The sequence below is a fragment of the Haemaphysalis longicornis genome, unplaced genomic scaffold (genome assembly GCF_048455015.1).
Source record: "Haemaphysalis longicornis isolate Haplotype H1 unplaced genomic scaffold, Haemaphysalis longicornis Haplotype H1 scaffold_12, whole genome shotgun sequence".
Classification (NCBI taxonomy): Eukaryota; Metazoa; Arthropoda; class Arachnida; order Ixodida; family Ixodidae; genus Haemaphysalis; species Haemaphysalis longicornis.
The window spans coordinates 45,746,644-45,760,356 of record NW_027526225.1 but is presented as its reverse complement, the minus strand read 5'-3'; the positions used below and the strand labels follow the sequence as shown (position 1 = coordinate 45,760,356).

The following is a 13,713-nucleotide window of genomic DNA, read 5'->3' as shown; positions in this document are numbered from 1 at the left end:
TCTCGGTTCTGAACGATTGATATCTCGCAGTTCAAAATTACTTGACGCACATGGTGCACCACGAATTCTTTTTTTCGTTGCAATTTTAAAGCCTTCAAAGTCTGCTCCAAATTACTTCGTAATTTACGCTAGAAATTCCAGTATTTTCTAAGTTATATGCCACTTTACAATCCCCGATATATCGTCTCACTGATCCAGATTTCAAGGTTTTAGCGCGCTGAAGGTATACATGGGCTATGAGGCGCGACTTGAAGGCTCCGGATTGATTTCACGGCATCTTTAACGTGCGCCGAAATCTCGACGCACGGGTGTTTTCGCTTTACTTCTCCATCAAAAAAAAAAAAAAAAAGCAGCCACCGTGGCCGGGATCAAACTAACGTCCTTCGAATCAAAATTTAAGCTGCCGTAAAAGTGATGGCGCATAAGAGCTTGCCCAGATCAGCACCGAGCACGATAGGGTCAGTCGGGGGGGGGGGGGGGGGGGGGGGGGGAGCGTACCGTGCCATCGGCGAAGTACCGAAGGTTGATCTCCTTCTCAACTGCGCGCCTCTTTATGGCATCCTGGGAGTCGGCAGGCTTGATTTTGAGGGTGTCGAAAAACCTCGGGTGCTCCAAATGATGACCCGCACCAGCCGCTCCTGGAAGGGGAGTCGCACAGGAAGATACGACACGTGTGTTGCAAAAGGGAGAAACGATTCGAGTGTAGTTGTACATTAGGAAGAAATGGGCAGATCACAGGATGAGTGGCCAGCAACAAAAAATCACTGTTTCAAGAACATGAAAGGAAGTTTGTACACCAGCTAACGATGTGAACAGCGTGCTACGCTTTTTGAACCCTTAGCGACTTCACAGGAGGGCACAAAAGGCGGAAGAAGGACGAAGTAGATTAATCGGTGACACAACTGAAAGCGATCGGTGGATTTCTTTTATAGAGCTATAGGTACATGCAATTGTGCAATAAAAAGACAGCCTAAGAATAGATTAAACAGCAACTTAAATTTCCGGAAGGAATAACTTGCGGGACCTTATCTCCCAGCGTTTCCCTAAAATTTGTCTAGCTTTATAGTGTGAAAACAGCGCTTAAACGAGGACAGGGAGAGAAGTACACAGACACGAACGCAGTCCCTCTCTTCGTTTAAGCGCTGTTTTCGCCGTATAATAAAGAACCAACTAGCCCAACTTCGAACCTTAGTACTCTAGCTTCACACAGGGAGAAGAGCGGGGTTGTTGCTGGTGAATTTTTGCGCAGTATCTATTTGTGAAAACATCCTGCAAGAGAAACCATTTTGTGGGGGGGAAGGTAGGGAGAGAGTTTTCCTTAAAAGCTCTCGGTTCAGCGACGGCGATTTCTCATCATGCTTAGAGTGAAGGCGGAAGCTCAATGCACATGTTGCATCCGGGGGGTTCCGCAGTTACAGCATGTACCTGTATGCAGTACTATAGTACTTGTACTATGATGCTACGGTACCTGCACGCAATTCGGGTACTACGTCCCGTACCCTGGACATGTCCTTTTAGGAGTACCGCTGTAACGTACGCGGAGAGAATTCGCAGACATCTTGTCGATGTTGCTTCCTGAATTGTCCCTAATGATGCCGTGACGCCTGCTTAGTGCAAATGTAGACCAGTAGCGAGGTGAGCTTGATTGCAGTGGGCGCAATTTTGATGCCGAATAACATTTGTAGGTTTTGCAAGTTGTAGTATTGGGGGTGTTGGAAGCAAAGCATACTGCTAAGACGACGAAGAGGCACAAGAGAGTGGGCCCGCTATACTCAAAAGAAGGCCAGTGCACTAGGAGTGCTGAAAACAAAATCGCATAGGTTTGGGCATCCAAGCTGGCAGTGATGCAGGCTTTGTAGGAGAGTTACTGTGAAACGGGCTGACTACAGATCGCGTGAGTTCGGGGTTCACTGATTAATGTTCGGCTTGAGACGTGACTCTCTTAATTTCAGTGAACGTTAAAAAAGAATCCAGTTGTTAAAATTAATTTTGGGCTTATATCCCGCTCAGATTTCGTGTAAAAGCCAAAACATGAACCAAAATTCGGAGCATTGCCTACTAATGCGCACAATTCATACGCGGCTTGTCTTCATTGTGATATTTTATGGCCAGAATTCGTTGTGAGTGGCCAGATACGTTGGGTTGTGTTATTGATTCAAAACATTCCTGTTTCTTCTTGGTTGTGATATACATTTACGCTATCACCCGAATAACTTCCTTAATTTCGGCAACATTGTATTTTTGTGCAGATCCAAGGCATTGTGATGTTTTCGCAATATTGTTATTCCTGTTTCCGACGTTCCTTTCTGGGATTTCTTAAACTAGCCTGCGTACTATTGGTGGTGGTGGTGGGAGGGATGTATAAGGTGCATATTTTTGATTGCGTCAGTTCGTGTTTGTAAAATTTTATTTTGTATTTTTGTTCAAAAACTCTTTTCAGCCAATTATGCTCACTTATTCTTATGCTTCAATTACACTCCACTTGTACTCCACTTATACTTGTATAACGAATAAATGTGTTACTTTCGCCTGTTCTGCATTTTTGTGCAAACGTAGGGCGTTACACGGCGGCTGTGGGGATACTCGACAAAGAATGCTACGCATTAGTAATACGTCGCGCGTTCGTTGCGGACAGACGAGGCAAGAGCGTTGAGCCCAAGCGCGTGGCCATACGAATTCCCTGCCTACCCCTGGCCAAGAGCAGCGTGGCGTTGTGCACCCGGGTCGCGATGTCTCGCAGCCCATTGGGCCCGTGGTAGATGGCGTACAGCGCCGACATGTTGGCCAGCAGCGCCTGCGCCGTGCAGATGTTGCTGGTCGCCTTGTCCCGGCGAATGTGCTGCTCGCGAGTCTGCAGCGCCAGCCGGTACGCCCGGCCGCCCGTGGCGTCCCTGCAGAACACGAAGGACTGGTTTCGAGTGCGACAGCATTTATCACAGTCGAGCGAGGTACGCTACGGTCATTTCCTAAAGCGAAGCTTACGATGGCTACACGAAAAGAAAATGCACTTGTCCCATGTACGCAGAAAACTCCTCCGGCACAACGCGATAAGCATGCGAGAAAAAGCCGTTCCACTCAATGTGAAAGCTGTAGGAAGTGCAGAGCAGTGATTCGCCATAATGAGCTGCAGCGATGTGATCCGCTCGCTGCTGCCACTCAATGCATTTCAATTATCCCGCCTGCGCAGTGCTCGCACGCCCCATGTCTGAAACTGCGTCAGCGCAGTTCTCTTCTTTTTGTGCTTGCTTTAATTTCGTATGCTGGAGCTGTTTGAGTCATTTCGAACACGCCACTTTTTTCTTGCGAGGCCGCTTTTTTTCCTTACTATCGTAAAAATCAACCCAACGAGTGTTCCTAACTAAATGAACGCGGGGGCTGCCGGTTACACGCACAAATTTTGCCTGCAGTTTTCTTTGCGCTGAACAAAGGGAAGATGTATGACAAGCGCCAGCGCTTCACAAGGTTTGAACGGTTACGACTATTTAAACCGGTTGGCTTTCGAAGCCTCAGGGTGACACCCTGACGCCAGTACAGAAGGCTCTACTTGGGTCCGTTATCTCGCTGCGCCGCCAGATTCCAGCAGTCGCATCGACCGTTAGCGAGCTACGACGACAAGGCGAGCCCATAAAGCGCTCTGCACTTAAAAAGCAGGCTGAAGAGGAGTTAGAAGTGAGGGGAGAGACTGTGGCTGGGTTACCTTCTCGCCGGAGAGCGCATGCGCAGCAAGCTGCGGCGTGAAGCAAAGATCACGCCGCAACAGCGGAAAGGGCCGGGGCGCTGCGGGCAGAGTCAACGTGGAAATGGCATACGGTCGCACGTTGCGCCGAAATGGATAGTCAACACGTCATACTTAGTTCCGAAGAAGCTTATAATCCGCGACGTCGCCAGCAGGAACGAAAACAAAAATAAATGCCACAAAGACGCAAAGTATACGGATAAAGACTTTAGTGAACTATTCGAAGAAATAGCACACGGGCAAACACCAGGCACACGTCACTACTTCGCTGGTTAACCATATGTACGGAGTTCGTGGGCACATTTTTTTAAATGTAGCTGACTGACACGCCATGACGTGTGTCTCTTCGAAAGAGCTCGTAACCAGCAAAAAATACGGTATGGGAGAGCGTTGCCGTCTATGTTGCCGAATGAATGTCCTAAGAACGGCAGCCTTATGTCACTCGCCAAATATGCTATCGCAGAATCGACAAAACACAACAGACTGACGGGCTGGCACAGTGCAACTATGCACTACCAGAGTTGCAGCAACACGAGTCACGTTCGTCTTTCCTGTGTTTTCTCGGTTGTGCGCTACTAGATGTTGCGAATTCAACGAACCAAACAGCCCATCAGCAATTTTGATCAAGCCATTTATCGTCAATTGCGGGTGGACAAATCCAAACAGCTTTGTATGTGGGAGGAACTTATGTGCGCTAGCGACGCATTCTATAAACGGCAGGCAGGCACAGAGTGCGCACAAAGCATTCACCATCACTAAAACACATTGTTAGGCAAACTGTTGCATACTTGTTTTAAAAAAATTATAACGGCATACACACCATTCTACACAGAAGAACGACAGTACAAGCGTTTGTTCCGTTGCTCTTCTGTGTCGTCATGTTTGTCGCGCTGTAGTTTTAGAACAAACTTTCGAACACACACGCTAGCTTAGCCGTCAACGAGCATACAGTCATCCACAGTCTTAGCTGGAGCAACGCTTTACACACTTGTCTGCTTTTACTTTGGTTTAAAGTAATGCAGTCCCAACTGCTAGAATTTTTTTTCAAGTGTAAGGGGACACTTAAGCTCTCGACATCCATTTGAAGAGTTTTCTTTAAAAAATGAGATATTTCGCGCTAAAGTCAAGTTTGATGTTCCTGCTAATCCGGTGGGAAAATGTGCCAGCTGCAAGGGTTGTGCTGCCGAGGCGCTCGCTTGGACGACACGCACCTGGTGACGCCGACGACACGGCCGGGCATCATCCTGGTGAGGGAACTCCGGACCGCAAAGAAGCCCGCGTGGGGGCCTCCGTAGTTGAGCGGGATGCCCAGCCGCTGGCTGGTGCCGATGGCGATGTCAGCGCCCAGTTCTCCGGGAGGCCGCAGCACTGTCAGCGCCAGCAGGTCCGTGGCGCAGACCACCAGGGCCTGTCATTGAATCGGCGTCGGAGCGAAGACGGGTTAAGAGTGCGCAAGGAAGCGAAGATGTGATTGTGAAATGAGGATTGCCACAAGGTGTGATTTATGTCAGACAGATGTGCCAGTATCTTTGCGACCCGCTTTTTATTTCCCTGGCCTTCTCTACACGAAGAAGTTTCTTATTCTGACGGGATATGTGACAAGGCTGGATCAGCAGCAAAGGTGGAAGGACTCATAGCAGCGACGCGGCGGGGAGGTTTCTAATAAGCCGGAGTGGCAGCAGGACAATCATTCTCTGTCGTGTCGGTTTTCATGTCGACGTCACTGGGGATAGGGACCATGCTTCATCGATAGACCCAAATTTTTAAAGCGAAGCTCTCTTTTGCTAAACTGATGAAGACCGTCCACATGAAAGCCAACTTTCACTGACGATGATGATAACCGTGGGTGAAGGGAAAGATGATTGAATCGCGAAGCTTTCTCCTGCCGAACACCAATGTATCCAATATACAAAGTCAATGTCCGAAATCCAAAGCTTGCAAAAAGAAGGGGAACAGCGCAAATTTGATAGACACGAGAAGAAGGAGACGACACGCACAGCGCTGTGCGTGTCGTCTCCTTGACACGCACCCTTGACTCAGGTGGCGTAGGAGAAAGTTTCGCGTTTTAACCACCTTTCTTTTAAGAAAGGGGTATTGATATTTGTCGAAAACTATGAAAACCCAGTGCAGTCACGGCATTCGAAAAATCGGCGTTGCAAGCCTACGCGCGGTTTAGGCAGCAGATTTCGCAATGTCCTTGCTTTAGTGTAGCGCTGCAGGGCTTGCGATGCACTAGTACAAAACCGTAGCACAAGCCAGGTGACCCATTCAATTTAACATAAGCGCAAAGAAACTACACTTAGCTTCTCTGCACCGTCCTCAGATGCCAACCGCTACGAGCTCAAGTATGAGTACGAAGTGGTACCCTAGGCAATGCCCTAGGTTTGGATAGAGATTGAACAAGCATAGTGAATATGTCTTCTCACCGATTCGGCATCATGAAGCATTATTACGGAATCTTCGGACGTTTTGACGGGAGCATGCAGAACTTGTAGAGCTAGTTGGGCCATCTCCATGGAAAGACCAAAAGGGCGCTAAACGGACGTCGATGAAGAATAGACGAAAATGGCGCCTGTATATGTCTTCCGTGTCTCCTTCGCTGGCGCTTGTATATGTCTTTCGTGTCTCTGTGTACATCCGTTTAGCGCCCTGTTCGTTCCTGCACACTCAGTTGTCCAACCCGAACGGCGTTGCGGCAATAATAAACGAATGGAATTTAGCTTTTATCTACCTTACGTTGCGACACCAGCCTGGAGGAACGTACTGCTGCTCTCCCAGGCACAAACCACCTTACACTGCGACCTTATTAAAAAAAGTCCTTCTCTGGTAACTCACTAAAGCAGATGTGCAGGGAAGGCTCGCCAAAAAGGCAAAAACTTTGCTGCTCCGAAGTGCAAGGTTTAGGCTTCCTAACAAGTCAGTTTATCAGCTTTTGTTTTTCATTAACGTGCGCATTAGAGAAATACATGAAGTATTCACGCGGAGCTTAGAGGGCAGTCACGGCATCAAAACCCTAGAATTCCTGTATATAGTTCCCCTCTCGTAAATGGAATTTACACTATCTCTACGAAACATTCGCGCCGCGGCCATGGGCAGTCATATCAAGGACGAGGAAACTGTGCCCGTGTGCCCCTTAATCTGGGTGCGAGGCTAGGTTTCCCTTGTGCGATGGAATGGTCTGTACCTGCGAGGTAGTGCGCCGAAGGACCGTGCCTTCATGTGCCTAGCCTACGTTGGGAACACATTGCACAAGAATGCATACAACCTCGTGTCACGTGCGAGGAATGACGACTGCATTGTTTCCTTGCTTGTTTGATTCTTTGCTTCCTTACTCAGTTGATCCATGTTTTGGTGTCGAAAGAATTGGGGTTATTTATCTTGAAACGGCCAACTGTTATCTTTCGTATTGCGGGAGTAACGCATGGGGCACGTCGGTGAAATGTACGCGACGCTCCGTCAACAGTGTCACACCGCTGTATCGTCACAACGGGCGGCACAGTGCGAAACTGAGTTGAGAGCACTCAGGGATAGTTGCCTTCGAGAGTTGGAGGGTGGCGTTGCGAAAGAGACGTCCGTCAAAGCGCGTCCCCTGTTGCTATTATCCCCTCCTCCCCGCTAGCTAGCCTTCCCGCGTGGTCCCAAATACGCCGGAATGGGCGCTCGTACTCTCGCCGTTTGTAACCGTTGATGCATACTGTTCAATGGGATGTGCGGCTATTGCAGGGCCGAGTAGACGTCAAAGAATACGGAATAACCATCGCGGTGGCTCAGTGGCTAAGGCGTTGCGCTGCTGAGCACGAGGTCGCGGGTTCGATTCACGGCCGCGGCGGCCGCTTTTCTGATGGAGGCGAAAAGCAAAACCGCCCGTGTGTACGAGATTTAGGCGCACGTTAAAGATCCCCAGGTGATCAAAATTAATCCAGAGCCCTCCACTACAGCGCGTCTCATCGCCTGCGTTGAGTCGGCGCTTTAAACCCTACGATCAAATCAGAATACGGAATGTGTTTGAGGGTGACTGTGGGCCGAAATCAGAAAATGAAATGAGCGAGATGCTTAGGCATTCTTAACGGTCGGCGAAGGGATCTTTCTGTAATTTTGAAGGCGTAATTTCTCCAGGCTACTTAAACCCGAAAATTGTGGCCTGCCTGTCTCTGTCCATCGATTCAGCCACGCGGACAAAAGTAATGAATGTTCTGAAGCTAGAACTTTGTGAAGGCACGACTTTTCTGAACCACTAATGTAGTACCACACTTCGTATTTGTCAACATTGTTGAGCGAAAAGAAAAAGAAAACATTGCCCGCATTTGGAGCAAAGTATCAACGCCTAACAAGTATTCGCAGTGTTCTTTTATTTCAAAATAGATGCGGACTTGATTTTTGCGCCAATACAAAGTACGCGTTGAAAACAATGTTTTCACCCAATGATGCAAAAAAGCGCTCGCACCCGTGCTCAGACCTCGTGGCGGTATTCAAAATCTACCGGTAAAAAAATTTCCAATAACTGGCGTTCAAGCAGAGGAACGCGGGAAAATTGAATTGACTTGATCAAGCCTCCACCGTGTTTATCGCGGTAGGAGTGAGGCGGAAGGAGAGGAGCGTCAAAGGTGGGCCGTGAATAGAAAAGAGGCATTTACGTTGCAGGGGCGGCACTTGGCTATCCTCTTTCGACGAAATTTGCGGCGAAGTGACCAGATACGCGGCCATTTTAAAGCGAAAGCTTTTAACGCGAACGCTTTCTTAGTGGAACGGATTGTGGTCTGTCAAAAAACTGAATTTCCCCACAGACCGGTTGGTCGACTGAAAAGCTCTGATAAGATCTTTGGACTCGCGGCGGGTGCGTGATATCTGGAGTGCTCTGAAAAGCGGCCGCGCCTTCTGTTGGTAGAATTCGAGCGCTCGAACTAACTTCGGTTGGTTCTTTCGGAGCGTCAGCCCCCGACTTGGAGCGCTCCCGACCGCTCTGACTTCGAAGTGAGAGCGTGGCGCGATCTGGCCGGGAGGACGGGTCACGTGACACAAAACGCCGTGGTTTGGCCACTTAACGGGTCGGCCCCATTTGTCGGTGCAGCGCAGGAATGTTTACCCGGCGGCTTCCTGCGCTGGCTGCACGGTGGCGCTATAGGCGCGCTGCCCCGAGATCCCCGATGCATTCGGTTGGTACGCTGCTTCTCGCGCTCTGATTGCGAGCCGCCTTGGCATCTGGCGACTCCGAGCCAAAGGACCGGAGCGGCCAACGGAATACGCCATAAGGCACACACCGATCATGAAGAAGTACGATAGTGTACCTTTACCTGTAATAAACCACGCATCGGTATACGTTCACATCGTTCGTAGATGCGTTTTCTTAGTGCGCGAAAAATCGTTCCATGGCTTCGTTCTTCATTTGCGATTTGAGTCTTTGAACGGCTGGCGATCCATTTGACGCACTTTCGGCGAAGGTTATGAAGAGAGATGCTGGCGCGCTTCTACCAACGTTTTTTTCAAGAAGGGATGGTAAAGTTTTTGTTTGTTTCTTTTTTTTTTGTGGGAGGGGGGGGGGTGACTTCGGGTTCAGAAACGGCTTGTGCAAGAGGCCGAGCGCTTACCTTAGCGTCGTGGCAGGCCTTGATGACGTCTTGGAAGTCCTCGATGGAGCCTTCGGTGTCTGGGTACTGGTAGAGGACTCCGCAGACGTCGCCCTTCGAGAAGTCCATGCCCGCTCGGTCTGACACCACGACCTCAATGTCCATGGAGCTAACAATGACGACAGGAGAGTATTAAGGGGTAATTTTTAATTTCAAGCTTCGGCCACACGTTATAGTAGATGGTGAGGTTACCTAAGAACACAACAAACAAGAGAAAAGAAATGCGTTGAAAGCTTCGACCCGTTCCTGAAAGAATTAACTAAGAATTAACTAATTAAGAAAGTTATCATACGAGGAATTGTACAAAACTCCTAAGTGAGCAGCTCCAAATTGCCTTCATTGAACCAGACGAGACGCTCTATTCAAACTGAAAGGATGTTGAGGGAAAACAACGCAAGTCTTCTAAAAGGTTTCTCTTTCAGGTTATGGCAGCACATGCACTTAGTGCACGCGATGGAAATGCGACTGGTGGAAGGCTTTTTTGCGATATTACCCCACTAGCTACACCTAGCACATTAAAAATTAAGCCTTAGTATTGCGGTCAAACTCAAAATGAACACATTGAAACAACTCACTAAAAGTTTAAGGATAGCCCAGCCTTGTTACAAAAAACGTGGGTGCTACCATCATAGTAACAGATGTACCAATTTTTATGTTTGGAGTAGCACTTCAACGAAATTGATAGTATAAGGACTCACGTTTGTGCCTTATACTATCACAAACGAGCAAATAAAGCACGTGGTTTATTACAGATCCAGCTATCCGAGTAGCGGCATTACGTGGTCTTGGGTATTCGTTTATTTCTTTTAAGGGTTAAATAAAATTTCTGAGGAGCGAAAATTCACAGCGTCTCTTATGCACGACCAAGTAGTTGGTCGTGCTCTTATGTTACCCATACGACTACTGGAAGGCGTAAGGGTGAGTGGCATTGCATTAAAGACGGAAGCTAGACTTATTTTGCTTCCCGGTCTCACTGTTTCACGTTCTGTGACAACTCTTACACGTAGCGCGCACCTGTTTTGCACACGTCGACAGAACATGGGCGCATCTGTACACGTGAATTCGGTCTAGCATCCCTATTTTCCCGTCCACAGTCTATATATCTCTTCTACTTCTGAAGTGAATATTTCACCTGTAGTGCGTATTTTTGACACCAATACAAATTCGCTTTGTAAACCACAGATGTCGTATTTGATTAGTCAGCCTAAATTAAGAGCCTGCCTCCCTGAGGGTGTGGAAGGCTTAACTATCGATACTACTACAGTGCCTTTCCTTAGAGCTATTAGGCAGAGGAGTACTTACTCGGCTCTTGTCTGAACCACAGCGAGTGTCTGTGGGTGGACCTTGTTTGAGACGAGCATTTTCTTCTTCTTCGTGACCCTGCGGAAGAGTGAACCACCGGGGTGAGAGCTTCCTTGCGAAAAACGTACACTCCTGTGAGTACACGCAGGTGTAGAGGTTAAAAGCTACTGCAGTAAGTATAGCGGAGCGGTCCAGTTATCAAGATATAGGCACCGAGACATTTTATACGCTTTAGCCCTGATTGCATCAAGCTTTCCTGTAAATCCCATACATCACTCGATGACGATTCCGCTATTAGCTTTCGAATCAATCCACCCACTGGTTTGCGGTCCTGAAAACTGCAGCCATAGCATTGCCGCAACGTCCATTTCGAATGGTAGCGCCCAATGCGGTTTTGTATGAAGCTAATGAATAATAACTGGTGAGGCTTAAAATACCACTGAGTACAATCAGCGTAAGAAAATAAGGCCAGATTTTTGTGTAGAATAGTCAATAAATAAGTCATGCAAAAATTCTTTATTTGGTGGTTTTAGCCTGAACCTCCCGGCGAACTGCAATTGAGTGCAAGGAGCTGATTCTACCTTCAACAAGCACCGGCTTTTATCGCGGAGGCAGGTCAACATGCAGCCCCTGAAAAGTTGAGGGCGCACGAAAACACCAGTGCGCTCCAGCCAAAACTAAGAGCATGACGACGCCGGACAACGCGATTCCCAGGCGTGTTTTAAAAATTAGTTTTCGGGTAGTCACGTTTTAAGAACGACGGGGACAATTGTGCTGACAGAACGGATGTTGTATTCTGAGCTGAAACTCAGCCATTGGGCGTTGATGTCACGTTGAAATATTCATAATTTAAAGCGGACAAACTTTTCAAACGTTCTACGTAGTTTTTAATAAAAAGAAAATCTTTGGTCGTGTGATACCGAGCGTTTCCTCCCCGCCCCCGTTTTTGTCAATGTAATTCGTGGATGAGGGTTGCTGCTGTTGAAAATATTTTTTATGTAAGAGGTTAACCCCTGACTGAGTGCGAGCCTTCCAAACAACAAGAAGGGAAACGGGTTACAGAAGGGAGACATAGCTCGGAACTACACCGCAGAATGGATCGTGAGGCTTTGTATGGCGGGCCAGGCCGATCATCCTGCCGATATTCAGAAGTGAATCGAAGATGCGCCTTCTAGCGAACTCAGTGCTGGCCCGTCCTATCCTCGCCTCCAGAGGGCGTATAATATGCAGACACGACTCAATTATTTCTGAAACATGTGCAGCCAGGTTGTTCGTCGTCAAATATAGTGCCACTTCTCTTTTGAACGCGAAAAGTTGAGAAAGTATTGTGGAAAGCGATTACGGAATCATATTGTGAAAAAAAAAATCTTTACAGGGTTTCAGTAGTGTTCGCAGAAAGCGCTTTCTTGCTTAATTTCACAGTGTTAACTTTTATAGGGAAGACGCCTCTGGTTCATCTTGTTTAGTTTGCCCCCTCATCCAAGCCGCCTGCCACGTGACCTCTGCCGAGGCGGAAATAATTTACGATAATTATGATAACATAGTTCGATAAAGCTGTCCTGCCCCTTGGTTCTACCCATTTTCTGCACACGCTTGCGGGCGTCAGTGGCGGCTATTCCGTCGTGAATCACAGCCCGTTCTTGTTTAAACAAGCCGGCCGTGTCATTTGTGCAGCGATACAGCAGTGCACACAGAGAGACTAAGCTGGCGACAGGGAACAGTCTGACCACGCACTGACGTGCAAAATCTGATTTACAAAGCACGAACTGCCGCGGGCAGCGGCTGTCGATCTGATTTTGCGAACCCGCAAGGCACCTCATAAACTTCCGCTGACAGATGCATCCATTTCTACAGTCAAATCAGACGCTCCCGACAACTCTGAATTATGGCATTCTGATCGTGTAACAGCCTGGGCAATATCTTAAAGTACGGCCACAAGTTGCTCTCTGCGTGGCCTACACACAGCCCAACATCTCAGTATGTAAAGAAATGTAACAAAGAAACACTTCTTGAGGACGAAGATACGGTGATTGACCAAGTCAGGGTGGAAACACAGAGACGTTTCGCAACCAGTACGGGTTCCTTGATCGCGCTAAACAGGCAGGTTTTCTTGCAGGTAAGAGTCGTAAGAGCCGTAACGGACTTACGGCTCTTGTTTGCTTAGTGTGATCAAGGAACCCCGTACTGGTTACGAAACGTCTGTGTTTTTTCGCCCTGACTTGGTCAGGGACGGGTTCCGAAACGTCTCTGTGTTTTCACCTTGACTTGGTCAGTGACCGCATCTTCGTCCTCATCATGATACCTGACCAGAGGAACAATCGTAGAACTCTTGACTACTAGAAACCCTTCTTGTTCAATGAATTGAAGATGCGAGTATACAAGTGCGTTGATTTTTCTTTTCGCTTTTGTCCCTGCTCACCCCTCTCCCCCAGGAATACTTTCTTCGCCCTTCCTTGCATACGAAGTCCTCTCCTCTAATCTATACCGTTTCTCGCCCGCATAACGTACCTACTTATAGTTGCTCGCATACCGGTCCTCGCGGTATGCGAGGACCGGTATCGTTCGTCGCAAACCATAAGGCACATACTACTCTCGTTTCTATTTTGCTACAAAAACGGCCTATTCATTCCCCATGTTCACAGCAGCGCAACGGGAATCGTACGTTTAGGTGTGGCGGTAATACCTGGGAAATAGTAAGCTTCGAAATGGGGATTCCCTAGGGCTCTTCGCTCGGTTGACACTCGAATGCCGTGATGTACGTGCATAGGAACAAACTTACGGTGGCATTTTTTGTTGTGAGGTAGGCGGCATATCGTACGAATAAAAAAGCTCCCAGATCTCTTGCCCTTGGCTTCAAGCGGTATAAATCTGGGTGCTTCAAGCAGTTTACCCTTGGGCTGCATAATCTGAGCATGATTCTTCCAGAAGATCACGGCGGGCACGACATCAAACTGTGCAAAGTGCAGCACTTAAGAATGCTGCATTTCAAAGTCCTAAGGACACGTGCAGTCACTCAGCTGCTAGCAACCCGTGGAAAATTTGTTGAGTTAG

At 48.1% G+C, this 13,713-nt stretch overlaps 1 protein-coding gene across 1 annotated transcript in view; it reads right to left on the bottom strand.

Moving 5' to 3' along the window:
* The window catches only part of LOC144162587 (glycine dehydrogenase (decarboxylating), mitochondrial), a 74,561-nt gene that overhangs the window by 33,835 nt on the left and 27,013 nt on the right, over positions 1-13,713 (bottom strand). Inside the window, exons 4-8 of the mRNA XM_077693185.1 lie at positions 10,663-10,740; positions 9,322-9,469; positions 4,948-5,144; positions 2,689-2,891; positions 499-638 (exon numbers count right to left, since the gene is read on the bottom strand). Of these exons, the coding sequence (XP_077549311.1) occupies positions 499-638; positions 2,689-2,891; positions 4,948-5,144; positions 9,322-9,469; positions 10,663-10,740 (766 nt within the window). The remainder of the gene's footprint in view (positions 1-498; positions 639-2,688; positions 2,892-4,947; positions 5,145-9,321; positions 9,470-10,662; positions 10,741-13,713) is intronic.